Raw genomic sequence first — 20,792 nt, 5'->3', positions numbered from 1 at the left:
AGGGGTTGCTCCCTCAGCAACACACAGGCTTCTGTGGACCCAGCATTGTCTTGGTGGGAGCCAGGCCAGGGCCCCTGGGAGTCCTGGAGGATGGTAACTGCTGGAGACACAGGGAGACTGGAGGCCAGGACTGGAGCATGCACAGGTGAGTCGTGGGGGATGGACACTGTGGGGAGGGGCTGCCTGCACCAGAAGTCACTCTCCCCGCACCTGGTTCCTGGAGACGAGTTCTGGAAAATCCCCTCCCTTAGAGGACGAAGGAGCAGAGGCACCCTGCAGAAAAGTGTGAAGTGAGGGAGAGTCAACTCTGACACCGATGATTCCCCAGTGCCGCCAAGTCCTGGAGTGGCTTCCGCTGGACTTAGAGGTTTTGGAGGAGAAGGAAGCAGCCAGGAAGCTTCAGGTGTGAGGCACGAGGAGCTTTCTGCTTGGATATTCTGGTTTCCTAAAGGCCTCATCCTGGGGACCTGATGGGAATCCCCAGACTTGGCGGCCAGTTAGGGAAGGAAGAAGCCACTGGTGGGTGGAGGCTGGAGCTTGTGTCCCACGGCACACAGAATGCAGGCTTGGTGCAGTTACGCTCGGTTCCTAGAAGGCCTGTTATGGTGTCATTTGGGAAGATGGGACGCACAAATGTGCAGTGATGGCTCCTGTGTGGGAACCCAGGGGAGGAGCCCTGGGCGCACCCAAGGCCTGTTTCTAGGCTTCCTCATCTGCCTCCAGGGAACCAGGAAGCCAGGGCCTCTTTCCTGACACCCTTGCTCAACCTTCCCTCACAGACACACTTGCCACATAGCCACACTCACACCCGAACACACAGACACACAACACACACACATCTACACAGTCACTCACACCCGAACACAGACACACAACATACACACACCCCTACACACACAGTCACTCACACCCGAACACACAGACACACAACATACACACACCCCTACACACACAGTCACTCACACCCGAACACACACACAACATACACACACCCCTACACACACAGTCACTCACACCCAAACACACAGACACACAACATACACACACCCCTACACACACAATCACTCACACGCGAACACACAGACACACAACACACACACACCTACACACATAGTCACACTCACACACTGAAAGATAGACACACAACACACACACCTAAACACACACTGTCACACTCACACCCGAACACACACACACAAAACACACACCTACACACACAGTCACACTCACACACTGAAAGACAGACACACAACACACACAGACACATACCTATCCACAGTCACATGGAAATATACAGACACACACACCTACACATACACACCCACACTCACACTGAAACACACACCACACACCCCCACACACGCACACATACACACTGAAACACACACACAACACACAGAGACACATGCACCTACACGTACACAACCACACATGCTGAAACACATTGACACACAACACTCACACACCTACACATACATGCCCACACTGACATTGAAACACACAGACACACAGCACACAGAGAAACACACACCTACATATACACACCCACACTCACACTGAAATACAGACACAACACACACACCCCCACATATGCACATATACACACTGAAACACACAGACACACACGACACACACCCCCCACACATGCTCACATACACACTGAAACACACAGACACGTAACACACAGAAACACATGCACCTACATGTATACAACATGTATACAATCACACTCATACTGAAACAGACACACAACACACACACCTACACATACACAATGACACTCACACTGAAACACACACACAACACACACCTGCACGTACATGCCCACACTCACATTGAAACACATAGACACATGACACAGACACACACACCTACATGTACACACCCACACTCAAACTGAAACACACAGACACACAACATACACACAGACACATACTTACACATACACACCCACACTCACACTGAAACACACACACAACACACACACACACCCCCACATGTACATACCCACACTCACACTGAAACACACACAGTACACATACAGACACACACACCTGCACACACACACCCCAAACTCATGGACCTTAGGGTTCACTCCTTGGAGTGCAGTGGGGCACACGTCCTCCACACCCTCTTGATGGAGGATTTGGCATGACTGCAGCATGAACATTGTGGAAAGGCTCTGTCTCAACCTCCTGTCTGTGCTTCCAGGACGGCCTCAATTTGTCTGGTGGCACAAAGGCAAAGTGGAAAAAGGTGAGAAGCTGGGCATCAGTTGGGCCTAGTGTGAGGTCTGCTTGGCCTCTGCCCTGAGCTCCCTGAGTGACTGTAAGTGGGATATCAATGCTCTTTTCATTGGGTTACTCTTGTATTATAATTAAGAGCCTATGGCAGAGACTGCTCATTTTATTTTTCTCAGTAACAGAAGTGCATTTTTGTTTTGAGTATGGGACTGCCTGCAATAAAGATGGCATTTCCCAGCCTTCCTTGCAGTGGGGGTGGTCTCATGACCAAGATCTAAGTGAAATTGTTGTTTGAGACATAGAGGAATTTACTCTGTAAATTGCTGACTCAGTTGCAAAGAGTCATTTTTGCCTTATCTGCCATTGGGAATGAGGACATGATGGCTGGAACTCCAGCAGCTCTATTGGAGCTCTGAGGATGGAACAGAAAAAGATGAAAGGATTGTAGTGCCTTGTGCCCTTGTCACTTTGGAATTACAGTGCCAGTCCTATATTGCCATCCCAACTCTTTTATAGTAAAGTTTATTTTCTTGCTTATATAAATAAGAGTATATTTTCAACTCTTGTGTGTTTCGACCACCATAATTTTGGTCTCTAATTCTCATGGCTGGCCACATACTGCTACTAATTGAAACAGAATCTGACTCATAGTAAGTGCTTAGTATGTAGTGGGATTATTGTGCAATTGTCTGGACAGTATTTATGAAATTGTTTTTTATTGTCTGATTTAGGTTGTTCATGGCATAGACACACTTACTACACATCTCCTGCAGAGATGTTCTAAGACTAGGGATAGTATATGTAAGCATCCAGCACGTGGTGGGGCAGGATTGTGGGGCTCACAAAGAAACCCTCCTATCAATGTCTGTGAGGGTCTGACTGGATCCCCTCCCGTGTGCGCTTTGCAGCTGTGCAGAACTGGCACTGTTCATCTCCAACTTCAGTGGGCAGCCCGTGGGCCTTCACTTCTATCAGCGCAAACATGCCTTGCCAGCTCCCTCAGGCCCCAGGTAGCAAGGCAAGAGGGCGGCACCAAAGAAGCCGGGCCAGGAGGCGCAGGTGGTCGATCGGCCGCAGGGTTGCACTGGCAGCATTTCCTCTTGGTTGATCTCACCAGTAGCCCGTGGGTTCTCTTCCTGTCGCCCACTTGCCCTCCTGGCCCTGCATGGGGAGGTAAGCAGTGTGAAGAACACCGTGTCCTCCAGCCCTCTTGATCTTGTCTTTTTTCCCCTCTGCTTTTTCTTCTTGTTATTCCCTCCCCACTCCCCTGCAGGCCGGAATACAAGCTCTTCTCCAAGCCCAAACCTTGACCTCTTCCTCCGTATTCATAATTCTTAACCTCAGCAGATGTAAAAATCCCCTTTGAGAAGCTGATGGAAGCTGTAGCCCACTCCCCCGAAAACAGAGAATGTGCCCCTTATGGGGACCAGGCTTCACTTGGAAATGTCATCATGTGTGGCTTTGTCCTCACTTCCTAGTGTTCCTTTGCATGGAGTCGGCTATGCTTTTTGTCCCCTGTGACTTTTCAAGTGACTCGCAGACAATATACACAGTCTCAATCCAGTTATTGAAATGCTAGTTTTTGGAGATGGTCAAAACTTCGAACATGATTTAAAGTTGCGCTTCTGCCTCCTAGAGACTTGCATTTGGGGAGGAGTGCTTGCTTCTTTCTCTTTTTCCCTATGCACCACATCTCCTCTACTTCTTCCATCTCGTCATGGTTTTTAGGGACCCTCTGTGTCAGGACAAGCAGAGGAGGAAGATGTAGAGAACTGGAAAATTCCTACTTGACTGCAGCTGCTGTGCTCGCCAGCCTTGGCAGAATTTTAAAACTGGCTGTTCTGGGGTCCCTTCCTGCCTCTACCCAGCCTCCATTGCTAGTAGCCCCTCCCCTGCAGCTACCCTGGCAGCTGTGCTCATTTCCTGTGGCTGCTGTAACTAGTTACTAACAACAGTGGTTTAAAGCAGCACCCTTTGATTATCTTGCAATTCTGGAGGTTACCAGCCATTCAATCAAGGTATTGGCTGGGTCGCACTCCCTCTGGAGGCCCTAGGGGAGAATCTGTTTTTTCTGCTTGGCTTATGGCCCCTTCCTCCATCATCAAAGCCAGCACAGAGTCTCTTCAGTTCTCTCTGACCTCTACTTATCCCAGCATGTCTCCTTCTCTGACTATCTCCCTCTTCTAAGGACCCTTGTGATTAATTACATGGGGCCTCTTCAGATAATCTCACATCTTAAGATCCTTAACTTAATCACATCTACAAAGTCACTTTTGCCCACAAGGTAACAAGTTCACAGGTTGTGGCGTTAGGATGTGGACATCTCGGGTGGGGTGTTATTCTACCTGTCACGGCAGCACAGAGGCTCTCCGTTCTGGCTGCCGGTTGCTCTTGCCTCGGCCAAGACTGCTCTGGTTCTTTTGGCTGAGGTATGTGGAGCCCTGTTGACATCCCGACCACCTCAGGTCCTTCTCTGCTCTGGACCATCTCAACCTAGCTGCTTCTTGGCTGCCTGGCCAGAAAAGCAGGAAGTCAGTCACCACTAGCTCGGGCGAGGGTCAGGTAGATCACCTCCCTCAGTACTTCCTCTGTTCCCGACTCCTGGACATTTTCTCAACATGGGTGAGCAATTCAGGTGGCTTCTCTATCCACTATGAAAAATTTTATGTTCTTCTCTGGCACCTGATTTTGAAACTAGTCCTAATAAAAAATTCCATTTAACATTCAGTAACATTTACATAAAATGTTGCATATGACTTCAGGGAGGTTACAGGCCCCTGAATCCAATCCCTTGGCATGGGATTTTATATATATGTGTGTGTGTGTGTGTATATATATGTATATATACATATATATATATATGATTCTTTTTAGAGGCTAGTCAAGTGAAGCAGTGGGGGTGGAGAAAGAACAAAGGAATCTGTAAATGGCTGTGATCAATAAGTTGTAAATACCATTGTACTTGCACCAGCCTTGATGCTATTTTAGGAACCCCTTTTCTACAATCTCAGTTACTAACAATTTGGCCGCATTTAATGCTGCTATAGATGTGACTCCCATGTGGTTAACTTCATTCCAAGTTCCCTTTTTGAAGTGTGATTCTATATTGCTACCTGTTTGCTGCAAATTCCTTTGAAAGTCCCACTGTAAACTGAATCTCCTCCAGCCAAAGAAGGGCTCATTGTCCTCACACCCTTCCACTGCCTCTCTGGGGTACCCCATTTTGTCTCTTTGGAGCCCCAGTGTCAGCCACCAAGTCCCACAAGTTCTCCAGTCATGTCTCAGTTCCACACCCCATCCGCTGTGGCTTCTTCTCGGTAACATGCATCCATGGGTCCATGGATTCATTGCTAGGAGACATCCATCCACAGATGCAATATTGTAGCATGTTTATCTTCCCAAAAAATCTTTCTGACTTTCCACATCCTACCAAGAGTTGGTTAAGATGCTAAAATTAAAAATAGAATGGGCTGTCATTTCCAGCTGTCAGAATCTCAACCTGATATAGAATACTCAGACTGCAGTTTGCATATATTTGCCTGAAGTTTCTGCAGCCGCAGGCATGGAGTTGCTCTGCTGGAAGATGTTATCTGGCCACCAAACTGTCATCTCACATAGATGAACATGCTGAGGAACTCGCTGGTTTCTAAAATTTTCCATGCACTCTTCAACTCCAGTGGCTTTGTAAGTTTTCAGGTTGCAATCAATGAATGTTCCTGCTCTGCTAAAACTTCTTCTTCACTGTTCCCCATAGCTCAGGTGGATGTGTCTCCTTGCGTGCTGATTCTCGCTTGCTATTGTTACCTCAGCTTTCATGTTTCATGAAAACTGTTCTCCTGGCCCAGTTGAATGAATGCAGCTCCTTGGACTCAGAGAGGATTGAGTGGGCAATTAATCAGGAGGGTGCTGGTCTCCAGGAGAACCAGCAAATATCACTGAATTATGGTGAGGATGAGAAAGGCACATTTATCAGTACTGTCCCCAGGAAGGAAGGCCCCTGGACCATTGGAGGTGGCCCCAGTTTCCTTTGAGACTTTGGTTAAGATGGGTTTTGTTTTGTCAGTCTGGGGTCAGCCAGAGGAGTTGGAATTGCTGGGCCTCAGAGGAGAAACCGAGCTCTTACCAGAGATTGCTCTTCCTCACCTTCCTTAGACCCATGTGGCCTCTTCTCTCCTTCAAAGTGGGGTCAACATTTAAGAGATGTAGGTTTTTAGGAGTCCAAGATCGCGAGCTTCCTGGGGCAGCCGAATTCCCTCCTAAAAAGTCTCCAGCATAGCTCGGTCTTCGTAGGGGATTCCCCTCTGCTGAGCGCTGTTACCTTTTTCTTCCTTTTATTAACAGCTGCTCATATTCCTGGACTCTGCTGAAGAAGCAATCTGCTCCAAGAAGCGCCTTCTGATTGCCTGCCCCACCCTCTGCCCAGGCTAATGTGGATGCCACTGCTTTCTGGCCACTCTTCTATCAAAACATGCAAGCTGTTCTCTTTCCATTGCTCTTTGGCTCTGCCTCTGGAACCTCACTTTGAATCCCTTGGGACAATAAAGTCAGACTGGCTGGACTCACATCTGCCTCCACCATTGACCAACTGGGTGGCTGTGAGCAAGTTACTTATATTCAGCGTGCCTCAGTCTTCTCACCTGCAAAATGGGTATAAAATAGTTCCCATTCATGCTAATGAAATGAGATAATCCAGGCAAAGAGCTAATAATAGTTTCCAAAAAGTGTTCAATTATTATTGTTGTTGTTATCATTGTTATTTTCTGTATTTCTGACAAGTAGTGCAGTTCTTGATGTTGAATGAACCGCTGACAATGTTCACACACACACAAACACACACACACACGCACTTGCCCAAGTGTTAAGCTTTGGTTCTCTCCTCTGACTCATTCTTTGTGCCCAGTCCATCATAAGGTCCCATTGGGTCGTTCTTCAGCACACCTGTCAAAAACCACTGGCATAGTGCAGGATTTAGTTTTATTCACAACAGTATCTTCAGGGCCTGACACAAAATCATTGCTGAAAAACATGGTGGATGAGTGAAAGCATGAACACATGGATGATTGAATGAATAAAATCCTTTACCCCGTACACTGCATTTCCACAGCTGCCTTCCAGCCCAGTCTTCACTGACTCCATCCAGACTCATGTAATATCCTGACCATTCCTGCGCTATCCACTCTGGTATCTCCCTGCACAACGCAGCTAGTTTTACACCACTGTTGCGAGGTCTTCAGCTGGTTCCCAATTGGAATTATCCAATTGTATTGTAAATGGGTTTTATCTATTAGGTTGGTGCAAAAATAATTGCGATTTTTTGCAATTACTTTTAATGGCAGAAACCACAACTATTTTTGCACCAACCTAATAGTTGTGCTGTAAATTCCAGGGATTTACACCCAAGGGAACATCCAAGATTCATACATCTTTGTGTAAATATCTTAATCTTTATTAGTGCCTTACATAAATCTGATTTCCAAATATATATTTGCCCAATAAATGAATATTTCAGTAAAGTTTAATCCAAAAATATAAGTATTAACTGGCAATTCATATGAATTTATGTAGAAGTCTTCCTAAAAATGTGAAAGTTAAGAATCATTCTTACATCATTATTGCCAGCATGTTTTCCGAAGTATGAGCCTAAATATATGGACTAGTCAGTTCTCATGGCCATTAGTGTACACATGTAAAATTATTTTTATCATTTATATTGGAATGTGCAAAGTCTACTTTCAAATCCAACTGGGATTATTTTTATGGCACAGCGATTATTAGAGCTGTACTTCTAAGTCACGTAGAAAAAAAAAATGTGAATCTGGGGGGTCCTGTGATGCTTAGAGATTTCAGTTCCAACTTGTTCCAGTTGATGTCACTATGGCAAAGGTATCCCACACATGCGGTACATAGCAGCAGGGGAAGGAGGATACAAATCTAATAATGTGGCCAAATCAAGAGGAAACGTATTTGGGGGCAATGCTAAAATGGAAATGAGAGCATGGCAGAACATCAGGATTCCATTTTTGGAATCAGAGGGGCTGAGTGAACTCATTTACCTGATCTTCCACGAGTCAGCAAAACACACACACAAACAAAGCCATTGTGAGTTTGGAAGCTGTGAAACTGCTGCTCTTTGCAATGACCGATCTGCCTATGCTCTGAACTGCAGCAATACACTGAGGTAGTAGCAATTACAGCCTTTCATATGGCTTCTCTGCTCTGTAGAAAGTAGTAAATGGACCTCTTAGGGCTACATTTCTAGCTCTGGGCTGTTGCACCATTTTTCTCCCTGCAGGAAGTCATGACAGACTATAGAGGAAGTCCAAAGCAAGGACGATACTGTTTATGAAAAGGAGTGGTAATGGTTCAGAGTGAAAATTAACAGATGTTTGGATGAAAATGTCTGCCTGGGCACTTTATGGCTCCAAAGTAAATAACATATCTTTGAGTTTTAGCAGCTGTTTAGGGACTCATATCTCTTAGCGCTAAACGGCAAGGTAAGGGAACTTACGTAACTTAACACTGTTCATCAACAAGAACTTACTGGATATCTTTCTGAAATGTGAAAACAGATCTCTTTTCAGATATTATTCAACTATGCAAGGAGGCAAACAGATGTATTCATTAACACTCCCCACAGAGCATATTGTGATATTCGCAAATGGAAAATGCTAGAGCTGAGGTTACACAAATGTTTTCTGTTACGAAACCTGCTTCCATGAGACCATGATTTTCAAGGAGGATCTCATTTAGGACTGTTTTTTGTTATACTTTATGTAATGGGTGATTTTTCTAATTAAGATAATTTGCATTTTAACCTTGTTTTAGAAAATGATTGTCCTTTTTCTGTCTAAAGGTAGATAATTTTACCTGTTTACATTCAGTTTTTTTAAACCCAAGTTTTGCCTCAGGATCTATAAAAGTCCATTTTTTATAGTAAGATATTGGATGCCCAGTGAAGAAAAGGTTTTCGCCAAGCTGAAGGAAATTCAAGGCAAGATTGTGAGATGTCATTGGTACAATACACACCAACTAAGAATCCTTGTTTCTGCTTTATACCTGTGAACCAGTAACAGTGACCAGCGTGGGGACGTTTTGTTGGAATTCTGCCTGAGAAAAGCAGGCGTGTTCAGTCCTTCAGCGCCACCAACAGCTCTGGATGCCAAAAGACCATGCCGTTGGGGTTCAGAGTGTCCAGACAGAAGTATGAGTCAGGGTTTAATGGGGAAATGGGATGGGTCTGAGATGGGTAGGAAGAGGGGAAAATGAGCCTCACCATGCTCTCATAGCCTCAATGCTCTCAAAACAGCCACTGAGGCAATGAAATGGGTTTTATTTTTTTACTTTTATTTTAGGTTCAGGGATACATGTGCAAGCTTGTTATACAGGTAAATTATCAAGGGGGTTTGATGTACAGATTATTTTGTCACCTATGTAATAAGCATAGTATCTCATAGGTAGTTTTATGATCCTCAACCTCCACCCACCCTCCACTAAGCCCTGGTGTCTGTGGTTCCCTTCTTTGTGTCCATGTGTTCTCAATGCTTAGCTCCCACTTATAAGTGGGAACATGCAGTATTTAGTTTTCTGTTCCTGCCTTTGTTCACTTACGATAATGGTCTCCAGCTCTAGCCATGTTTCTGCAAAGAACATGATCTCATTCTTCTTTTATGGCTGCATAGTATTCCATGCTGTATTGTACCACATTTTTTTCTTTTTCTTTTCTTTTTTTTTTTTTAAGATAGAGTCTTGCTCTGTCACCCAGGCTGGAGTGCGGTGATGAGATCTCAGCTCACTGCAAGCTCCGCCTCCTGGGTTCACGCCATTCTCCCGCCTCAGCCGCCCGAGTAGCTGGGACTACAGGTGCCTGCCACCACACCCGGCTAGTTTTGTTTTTGTATTATTAGTAGAGATGGGGTTTCACCATGTTAGTCAGGATTGTCTTGATCTCCTGACCTCATGATTTGCCCACCTCGGCCTCCCAAAGTACTGGGATTACAGGTGTGAGCCACCACACCTGGCCTATACCACATTTTCTTTATCCAGTCTACCATTGACGAGCATGCAGATTGATTCCTCATCTTTGGTACCGTGAATAGTGCTGCAGTGAACACGCATGTGCATGTGGTCTTTATGGTGGAATAATTTATCTTCCTTTAAGTATATACCCAATAATGGGATTGCTAAGGTCGAATGGTAATTCTGTTTTAAGTTCTCTGAGAAATCACCAAACTGCTTTCTGTAGTGGATGAACTAATTTACGTGAGCACCAGCAATGTATGAACATTCCGTTATCTCTGCAACCTCACCAGCATCTGTTATTTTTTGACTTTTTTATAGTAGCCATTCTGACTGGTGGGAGATGGTATCTCACTGTGGTTTTGATTTGCATTAATAAAAAGAGATTTATTTATTTATTTGAGACAGGATCTGGCTCTGTTGCCCATGCTGGAGTGCAGCAGTGTGAACAGACTCACTGCAGCCTCAACCTCTTGGGCTCAGGTGATCCTCCTGCCTCAGCCTCCTGAGTAACTGGGGCTACGGGTGTGCACCATCATGTCTTTCTAACTTTTAAATTATTTTTAAAGACAGGGTCTTCCTATTGTTGCCCAGGCTGGTCTTGAACTCCTGGGCTCCCGTGATCCTCCCACTTTGGCCTCCCAATGTGCTGTGATTACAGACGTGAGCCACCACAGTCAGCCTGAAACGAGTTGAGAGGCACAGGGAGAACTCGGGTTTCTGTGGACTCGACCAGGACATGATGAAAAATGGACCTTGAATGAAATTCCTTGACTTTAGGTGGCTAGGAAGACTCCTGGTAAGTATCTGCTGTGGTAACTTCAACCCACAGAGGAGAGACAGAAAATTTCCTGAGTCAGGGAGATAATAGTCATGACAAGGGCGAAACAGAGAATGAAGAAAAAAAAAAAAAAAAAAACCAGAGAGAGGAAAGGTTGATCTTGTTGACAGAATAAACACTATAAAGGAAAAAGGAAAATCATCCTTCTGAAGTAAATTCTGTCAACATGAATCTTGTTTGTCAAATTTGATTTTAATATTGAGAAAAAGATAATTTTCAGTTTATCTGCTGGGACCGTGGTGAAGCACTTTCTTTATCTAGAATTTCCCCAGTGATCTTTCCAGGGATTTTTTTCTACATCCCAAGCTTTCAGCAAATTTTGATGAGATGCCCACTTTGTGTGAAGAGATACAAAAGCACATGTGACCCCTGCTTCCCCATGTGCAAGACAAAACTGGCCCCTAATGAATTGAGACGAGATTCCCAAGATTTGGGGATTTCACAGAAGGGTAAAATTGCAAAACAATACAAACAACAACGTTTTAGTTTCCTAAGGCTGACATAACAAAGTCCTACAGACTAGGTGGCTTTAACACAGGAATTTATTTCCTCACAATTCTGGAAGTTGGCAATTCAAAATCAGGGTTGGTTTCTTCTGAGGTGTTGAGGAAGGACCTGTTCCACTTCTCTCTCCTTGACTTTTAGACGGATTTCTTTTCCCTGTGTCTTCACATCATCTTTCTTTTCTTTCCCCTCCTCCCTCCCTTCCTCTCTCTCCTTCCTTTTTTTTTTCTTTTTTTTTTTTTTTTTTTGACAGTCTCACTCTGTCACCCAGGCTGGAGTGCAATGGCACCATCTTGGCTCACTGCAACCTCTGCCTGCTGGGTACAAGAGATTCTCCCACCTCAGCCTCCCAAGCAGCTGTGATTACAGGCACATGCCACAACGCCTGGCTAATTTCTGTATGATTTGGTAGAGATGGGGTTTCATCATGTTGGCCAGGCTTATCTCAAACTCCTGACCTTAGGTGACCCACCTGCCTGGGCCTCCCAAAATGCTGGGATTATACGCATGAGCCACCATGCCCGGCCATGTCATCTTCCTTCTGTTGCTTGTTTGTATCCAAAGTGCCTCCTCTTATAAGGATAGCAGTCAAAAGGTGGGTAATTAGGCCCACCCTAATAACTCATTTTAATTAATTTACCTTTTTAAAGACTCTCTCTTCAAATACAGTCACATTCAGAGTTTCTGGGGTTTGGACCTCAATATATGAATTAGGGGCTTGGGGATGGGGGGATATAATTCAGCCCACAGCAAGCTACAACAACAAACCCACAAGCCAACAACCTGAGGTGGATGACACATGCTTTCAAAATTTGTATTTTGCAAAATCAGGATTAAAAAACATGGCTGGGTGCAGTGACTCATGCCTGCAATCCCGACACTGTGGGAGGAGGCTAAGGCAGGAGAACCGCTTGAGGTTAGGAGTTCAAGACCAGCCTGGGCAACATAGTGAGACCCCATCTCTACAAAATAATTTAAAAATTAGCCAGGCATGGTCATGCATGCCTGTGGTCCCAGCTATTCAGGAGGCTGAGGTAGGAGGACTATTTGAGCCCAGGAGGTAGAGGCTGCAGTGAGCCATGATGGTGCCACTGCACTCCAGCCTGGGTGACACAGCAAGACCCTTTCTGAAAGCCAAACAAGCCACAAACAACAAAACAAAACCTATGACATTATCATAATTTAATAAAAGAAATTATTAACAAAAAAATGATGTACTAAGGATATAATCAAAGAAGAAAGGAGTATCCTTTAAACTAAATACATTTAACTTTATAAGCATCTCATAATTTGTCCTTATTTTTAGGACCAGTGAAATTTTGAAATTTTTATTAGTAACTGGTGAGGATGTGTTAAAATACATTACGGTAATTGTAACATGGTGCCCTAGGTAAAATTTGGTTCTGATATTTTCAAAACCTTAAATATGCTGGTAGAAACCCTGCAGGAGGCAAGACCTAAATATATCCTGAGGCCTTGCTTCTGGGAAAACCACCAGAAGGGATTATTTGATTATACCCATATTAAGCTGATAGTTTAACCAAAAGAGTAATTTCTAAGGAGGTAGAATGTTCTGTGAAATCATGAGAGAGCAAGAGTGAGACAAAAAGAGGTGAGGACATAGAGTAGCACTTTTTTTTTTTTTTTTTTGAGATGGAGTCTCGCTCTGTCACCAGGCTGGTGCGATCTCGGCTCACTGCAACCTCTGACTCCCTGGTTCAAGTGATTCTCCTGGCCTCAGCCTCCCGAGTAGCTGGAATTACAGGCACGTGCCACCATACCCAGCTAATTTTTGTGTTTTTAGTAGAGACGGGGTTTCACCATGTTGGCCAGGATGATCTCAATCTCCTGACCTTGTAACCCGCCCGCCTCAGCCTCCCAAAGTGCTGAGAAAAAAGGCGTGAACCACTGTGCCTGGCCAGATGGCATTTTTATAAAGAGTTTATTTCCCTTTTTAAATATAAGCTACACTATGCCTATGATCTGCCACTCTTTCCTATGGAGGTAGGGTGTGTGTGTGTGTGTGTGTGTTATTCTTGTTGTTGCTTCTGTTGTTACAGAAATTACTCATGAGTGATCCGGGGTTGAGACTTAGCCATTGAAAGAAGCTACGTGAGGGCAGATCTTCATCTCACACGAAGAGGGAAGTCAAGTGACGAAGTGGAATTGAGGTCGGACTATACTTTTGATCTCCTGCATGTGAAGCTATTAAAACAGAATCATACATATTTGGAGAAAGGTTCTGATATGATACTAATGTACTCTGATGTGATTTCCTACTGATGCCCTATGACAGATTCCAAGCCCCATAAGCAAGGATTTTGTTGATCCAAAAGGATATTCTCATCATCAGTTATTTCAGAAAGAGATGCATTCTAAATGAAGAAATTAGGACTGACAACTCAGTCCTTAGATTGGCTTGGCAAGGAGAAAGTGTATGGCACCTCTTTCTGCTGTGTAGATCTTTGCTGGCAGCAAAGGACACTAGTGTCAGGAGACTAGCTCAAGGGTACTCTGTCTGGGTAGAGGGTTACATACCCTCTATCCTCATGCACATTGGGCCAAGGCACCCAGTAAAGATGGCTCCTGCCTGAAGAGCTCTGAAAGCTGCAGAATCCATTGGCAGCTGAAATAAAACTGTATTGCATTGAAATGACTTTCTGTCATTTGAGTTCAGTCCTGAACTTTGAGTCTTATTAAAGACTGCAACCTGTCTCAGTTGTGCTGAGCAATAAAAGAGTAGGTTCCATGCTTGGCCCACGTGGGAAGGATTTCCACTCTTTAGACAAGATAATATATTGGTCCTGATGGTATTGAAAACATTCATATTTTGTTCATTATAAATGTTTTACATTAACTAAAAGTATTGCATTAAAATATTACTTATTTCAATCGCTGAGTTTTTCTGTGCCTCTGCAAATTTGGCACCCTATTATCAGCCCTGATTACTTCAACTATAAAATGTCATGATCTGTTTTACAATGAGACAAAGAGTTTTAAGTTTCCAAGTTCACAGGAAATGAAACAAGAAATATAACAATATGATTTTATATCACAGTAGGAATAAGTTTAACAAAACACATAAAAGTATTTCATGACTAAGAGCTGTCAGCGTGTGTGTGTATATATATACATATACACACACACACATATATATATGTAAAACTTTCTCAGTAAATGATACTCAACATTGGGGAGAAGGGAAAGGAGTAACTTATAGCCTTTGGGGTGGGGAAAGCAGTCTAAATGTGACAATCACATCAACAAATCACTGGCAGCATGACATTCTTGCCCTAAAATGGTGCATTCTGATATGATGTATCAACGATTATTTTTGGATACAGTACCAGAGCAAGTTGAAAATACTTCTACCCAAACTTGGGATAGATCATTACTCTGGGAATACTATATCACATTTGCCACATCTTCTTGAGCTCGGAAGTATACAGTAACTCAAATATCTAGGAGCCTTCTGACTGCAACTCTGACATGTAATGAGTTTGGAAATGGTCGCTCCTGGTCTTTCAACAGGAAAAGCTGGAAAAATGAAAACTCATGACTTTTCCCGGACCTATCAGATAATTGAGGTTACAGAGTAAACTACCACCCCAAACTGCAGAGACGTGCAAATCCAGATAGTCACAACCAGTATCTGCTCCTAACAGAAGCTGGGAGAGTCATAACCTGGTAGGAACACTGACCTGGCTATTTTGATGAATGGCTGAAGGCTGTATGTGCACTAACTTGCGAATTAAAAATGCCTGGCCCTCAGTCTAAGGGGACTCTCACACTTACATAACTTTTATTTCCAGAAAGCCCATCTGGTCCTCATGATGAAGAATCAAAATAAATCCCCTCGTGGCTCTGGGAGACGGAAGGAGGAATAACCATTGTGAAACATGCCCCAAGCTTCTGCCACCAGAGGGAACTCTCCAGTAGAAAAGGCTTTATCAGAGCCTTTCTGGGGAAGGACATTTCTCCCACTTCTCCCACTTCAGCCCCTTTAGCCTTCTCACTTAAGGAGGGGGAAAGACAAGAAACACTTGTGAAGGTCATAGCCCAGGGACACAGGCCCATAATACACTGGGATTTAACCATAAGATCCAGAATGCTTCACTTCCTCCATATCTTACCACCACGCCAAGAGGGCTTCAGTATAATGACAGCGGATTATTGTTACAATGTTTTTGATTCCCTGCATTTCTTTGAATTTGTTCTTAGAAGATAAAGAGCTGCAAGCTGCAGAGTCTGTCTGAGTTTTTTGTTTTTTTGTTTTTTTTTTTTTTTTTGAGACAGAGTCTCGCGCTGTTGCCCAGGCTGGAGTGCAGTGGCCGGATCTCAGCTCACTGCAAGCTCCGCCTCCCGGGTTTGCGCCATTCTCCTGCCTCAGCCTCCCGAGTCGCAGGGACTACAGGCGCCCACCACTTCCCCCGGCTATTTTTTGTATTTTTTAGTAGAGACAGGGTTTCACTGTGTTAGCCAGCATGGTCTCGATCTCCTGACCTCGTGATCCGCCCGTCTCGGCCTCCCAAAGTGCTGGGATTACAGGCTTGAGCCACCACGCCCAGCCTGAGGAGGAGTTCTTAGGGAAGCCCAGAGTCAACAGGGGAGACAAAAATAAGAACACTAGTGGGGCGTGGTGGCTCATGACTGTAATCCCAGCGATTTGGGAGGTGGAGGCGGATGGATCACCTGAGGTCAGGAATTCGAGACCAGCCTGACCAACACGGAGAAACCCTGTCTCTACTAAAAACACAAAATTAGCTGGGAGTGGTGGCACATGCCTGTAATCCCAGCTACTCGGGAGGCTGAGGCAGGAGAATCGCTTGAACCTGGGAGGTGGAAGTTGCGGTGAGCTGAGATGGTGCCACCATACTCCAGCCTGGGCAACAAGAGCGAGACTCCATCTCAAATAATAATAATAATAAAAACACTAGAGAAGTTTGAACCTACAGTTACAGCTAACATTAAGTACAGCCCAATTTCTAGTCAGATAACATAAAAACTCACCCAAATGCCTTATTACCTCGCTTCCTATTACCTAATAAATACATTGCCATGTCTGGCTTTCAACAAAAAAAATTTCCCGACACTCTAAAAAAGAGAAAGACAAAAAAAAACAAAAAACAAAACCAAAAAAAAAACCCAGAAAAAGCAAAGTCTGAAAGATGAAGCAAACATTAGAACCAGACTCAGATATGAGACAGATTTTTGAATTATCAGTGAAATTAAAATAACCATGATTACTATAGGGCTCTAATGGAAAAAGTAGACAACAAGCAGCAACAGGTAATGGAATAACAGAAATGGAAACTCTAAGAAAGGATCAAAAGGAAATGCTAGAAATCAACCACATTGTAACAAAAATGCAGAATGCCTTTGATGGGCTTATCAGTGAAGTGGCGTTGCCTGGAGTAAAATACCTGAGGTTCACTGTCTCACACCAAGGGAATTGGGAACACGGACCCAGGAAGTGGGTTTAAGAGCAGGGGTTTAGTAGGCAAGAAAAAGAGAAGGGAGAACAGCTCTCTTTTCTTCGGAAAGAGGGGCACCCGAATGGGAATTCCTGCCTGCCACGGAGTGCACCGGATTTTATAGACAGGTTTGAGGAGTTGCTGTCTGATTTACAAAGGGCCCACAGATTGGTTGGACCAAGTGTGATGTTTATAGAGTGCGCGAGGAAGCTGGTTGCCCCAGCCTAATGTTATTATGCAAATGGAGTCTTTGCTTGGCTGGTGCCATGTTGCCTGCTCCTTACTGTAAACATGGCTGGCAAAGAGGAGGGAACATGGAGCTGCCATTTTGAACGTGTCTAGTCCCAGGTAGCCTTGCCTATTGGCACAACTGCTGGCGTTCAACGGTGCAAGCTTCCAGCTTGCTTGTCTATGTCTGCAGCTCGATTTTACAGGCTGCTCTTTGTTAGAAAAGAAAATGATATTGGGGCTGCTTTTCATTAAAAGGAAAACCTGGGCCAGGCGCAGTGGCTCACACCTGTAATGCCAGCACTTTGTGAGGCCGAGGCGGGCGGATCACCTGAGGTCAGGTGTTTGAGACCAGCCTGACCAACAGGAGAAACCCTGTCTCTACTAAATATAAAAAATTCGCTGGGCGTGGTGGCACATGCCTGTAATCCCAGCTACTCGGGAGGCTGAGGCAGTAGAATCGCTTGAACCTGGGAGGTGGAGGTTGTGGTGAGCTGAGATCGCGCCATTGCACTCCAGCCTGAGCAACAAGGGCGAAACTCCGTCTCAAAAAAAAAAAAAAAAGAAAAACCTTACCAAGGACTTCCGTGCCCTCACTATCTGCCTTATTTCTTAACTCCCATATCATCAGTAGACGGGACATGACCAAGGAAAGAATCAGTGAGATGGAAGGTTTGTAATAGAAACTTCCGAAACTGTAACACAAAGGAGATAAACGAATGAACAAAATGGAATTGGCCATCCAACACCTGTGGAACAATTTTAAAACGTATAATAGACACAATTGGAATACCAGAAGGACAAGAAGATAATGAAGTAAGAGAAATATCTGATGTAATTAAAGCTGAGAATTTCCCCCAAATTAATGACAGACACAAAACCAAGATCCAGGAAGCTCAGAGAAGACCAGAGGGTAAATACCCAAAAAATCTACATATTTGTATATCATATTCAAACCACAGAAGACCAAAGACAAAGAGAAAATTTTGAAAAAGATGAAAAAAAAATCCTTATCTATTGTATTAGCCTGTGCTCACACTGCTAATAAAGACATATCTGAGACTGGGTAATTTATAAAGGAAAGAGGTTTAAGTGACTCACAATTCTACGTGGCTGGGGAGGCCTCACAATCATGGCGGAAGGCGAATGAGGAGCAAAGTCACGTCTTACTTGATGGCAGGCAAGAGAGCTTGTGGAGAGAAACTCCCTTTTATAGAACCATCAGCTCTCTTGAGACTTACTCACTACCACAAGAACAGTATGGGGGAAACCACGCCCGTGATTCAATTATCTCCACCTGAGATTTGGGTGGGGCGCTCCCAATCATCTATTGGTGATAGGGTTCAGCTGTCACCCATAGAGAACAGCTGTTGTCTATCAGCTGTTCAGCTAACAGCTGAACCCTATCACCAATAGAGAACAAAGATAAGAATTACAGATTTCTGAGTGAAATATTTAATTTAATGAGAGAACCCCTGACCCCACCAATCTAGAATTTCATATCCCACAAAATTATCCTTCAAAAATGAAGGAGAAATGAAGACCTCGTCAGATCAAAAAAAAAAAAATTTGTTGTTAGCAGATCTATACTGCAAGAAATGTTTAAAGTTCTTCAGAGAGAAGAAAAACGATATTGTTCAGAAAATCAGATCTACATTAAAAAGCAAGAGTGTTGGAGAAGGAATAAATGAAGCTAAAATAAAATATTTTGTTTATCTTGTTCTTGAGTGAAAAGAAATCATTTTTGTTTTTGTTTTGTTTTGTTTGTTTTGTTTTGTTTTTTGAGATGGAATCTCGCCCTGTCCCCCAGGCTGGAGTGCAGTGGCACAATCTCAGCTTACTGCAGCCTCTGCTCCTGGGTTCAAGCGATTCTTCTGCCTCAGCCTCCCGAGTAGCTGGGACTACAGGTGCGTGCCACCATGCCCGGCTAATTTTTTGTATTTTTAGTACAGACAGGGTTTCACTATGTTAGCCAGGATGGTCTCGATCTCCTGACCTCGTGATCCACCCGCCTCAGCCTCCCAAAGTTCTGGGATTACAGGTGTGAGCCACTGTACCCAGCCCGAAATCATTTGTTTTAATTAATAGCTGTAGCAATGTATTGAACAATTATATATATAAGTGAAATGAATGACATAAATGTCATAAGGGGTGAGAGAGGAACTGGGAATACTCTACTGTGAGGTATCTTACTATACATGAAGTGGTATAGTGTTATTATCTGAAGGTGGATTTAGATTAGTTTAAAATGTATATTGTATTTTACTCTGAAATTATAAATACAGATTATATGCTAACAAAGGAGGTAAAATGGAGCCATATAAAATACCCAACTAAAACTGAAGGAGGCAGAAAAAGAGGGGAAAAATAACAAATGTAATAGAAAACAGTTACAAACATGGCTGGTATTAATCCAAGAATATCAGTAATATCACTTTAAATGGGAATGGTCGGAATATAGCAACTAAAAGACAAAGACTGTCAAAGTGAATTAGAAAACAAGACAATTATATTGCCATCTACAAGAAACCCACCTTATAGACTCAGATGGAAAGTAAAGGGATGGTGAACGATATCATGCTAACACTAATTTTTAAAAAGCTGGAGTAGCTGTATTAATTTCAGACAAAGTGGACTTTAGAGCAAGGAAAATTATTAGTGATAAACAGGGGCATTACATAATACTAAAGTGGTCAGTTCTCCAAAATGATAAAACAGTCTTTAATGTTTGTGCGTCTAACAACAAAGTGTCAAAATACATGTGGCAAAAACTGACAGAACTTGAAAGAGAAATGGACAAATCTATCACAAATGAAGACTTCACTCATCTCTGAGCAACTCATAGTTCAAGCAGGTAGAAAACCAGTAAGGGTATGGTTCACTTGAATAGCACCATCAGCCACCTAGATCTGACAGCTATAGAACACTTCATCCAAGCAGAAGAATACACATTATTCTTACATGGGACCTACACCAAGATCAACCATCTGAAAAATAGTAATCATACAAAGTATGTTTTCAGATTACAGTGGAATTAAACTAGAAATATACAACACAAAGAGAGAATATTCTAAAATATTTAGAAATTAAACAACATGCTCCTAAATAACTCATGGGTCAAAGATGACGTCTCCAGAAACACTAAAAATATTTCAAACTGAATGAAAATACAAATTCAACTTATCAGCCAGCTGTGGTGGCTCACACCTGTTCTCCCAGCACTTTGGGAGGCTGAGGCAGGAGGATCACTTGAGGCCAGGAGTTTGAGAGTAGCCTAGGCAACATAGTGACACTCTGTCGCTTTAAAAAATAATAAAATAAAATAATAAAAAAATTTAAAAGACAACTGATCAAAATTTGTAGGATGCAGTGAAAGCAGTGCTTAGAGGGAAATTTATAGCATTAAATGTATATATTAGATGAAAATATCTAAAATCAATAAGCTATATGAAACTAGGAAAAGAAACTAGAGAAAAGAACAACAAT

The 20,792-nt window shown here is 43.4% G+C and overlaps 1 protein-coding gene across 1 annotated transcript in view; it reads left to right on the top strand.

The window, feature by feature from the left end:
- The window catches only part of LOC103217748 (uncharacterized), a 32,570-nt gene extending 18,074 nt beyond the window's left edge, over positions 1-14,496 (top strand). The window contains exons 3-7 of the mRNA XM_073004904.1: positions 3-145; positions 2,212-2,256; positions 6,585-9,444; positions 10,829-11,058; positions 13,665-14,496. Of these exons, the coding sequence (XP_072861005.1) occupies positions 3-145; positions 2,212-2,256; positions 6,585-6,642 (246 nt within the window). The 3' untranslated portion in view covers positions 6,643-9,444; positions 10,829-11,058; positions 13,665-14,496. The remainder of the gene's footprint in view (positions 1-2; positions 146-2,211; positions 2,257-6,584; positions 9,445-10,828; positions 11,059-13,664) is intronic.
- The last annotated feature ends 6,296 nt before the right edge of the window (positions 14,497-20,792 follow it).

Source organism: Chlorocebus sabaeus, chromosome 2 (genome assembly GCF_047675955.1).
Source record: "Chlorocebus sabaeus isolate Y175 chromosome 2, mChlSab1.0.hap1, whole genome shotgun sequence".
In the NCBI taxonomy this organism is placed as follows: domain Eukaryota; kingdom Metazoa; phylum Chordata; class Mammalia; order Primates; family Cercopithecidae; genus Chlorocebus; species Chlorocebus sabaeus.
The sequence above is the reverse complement of the archived record's forward strand: the minus strand, read 5'-3'. Positions and strand labels throughout refer to the sequence as shown.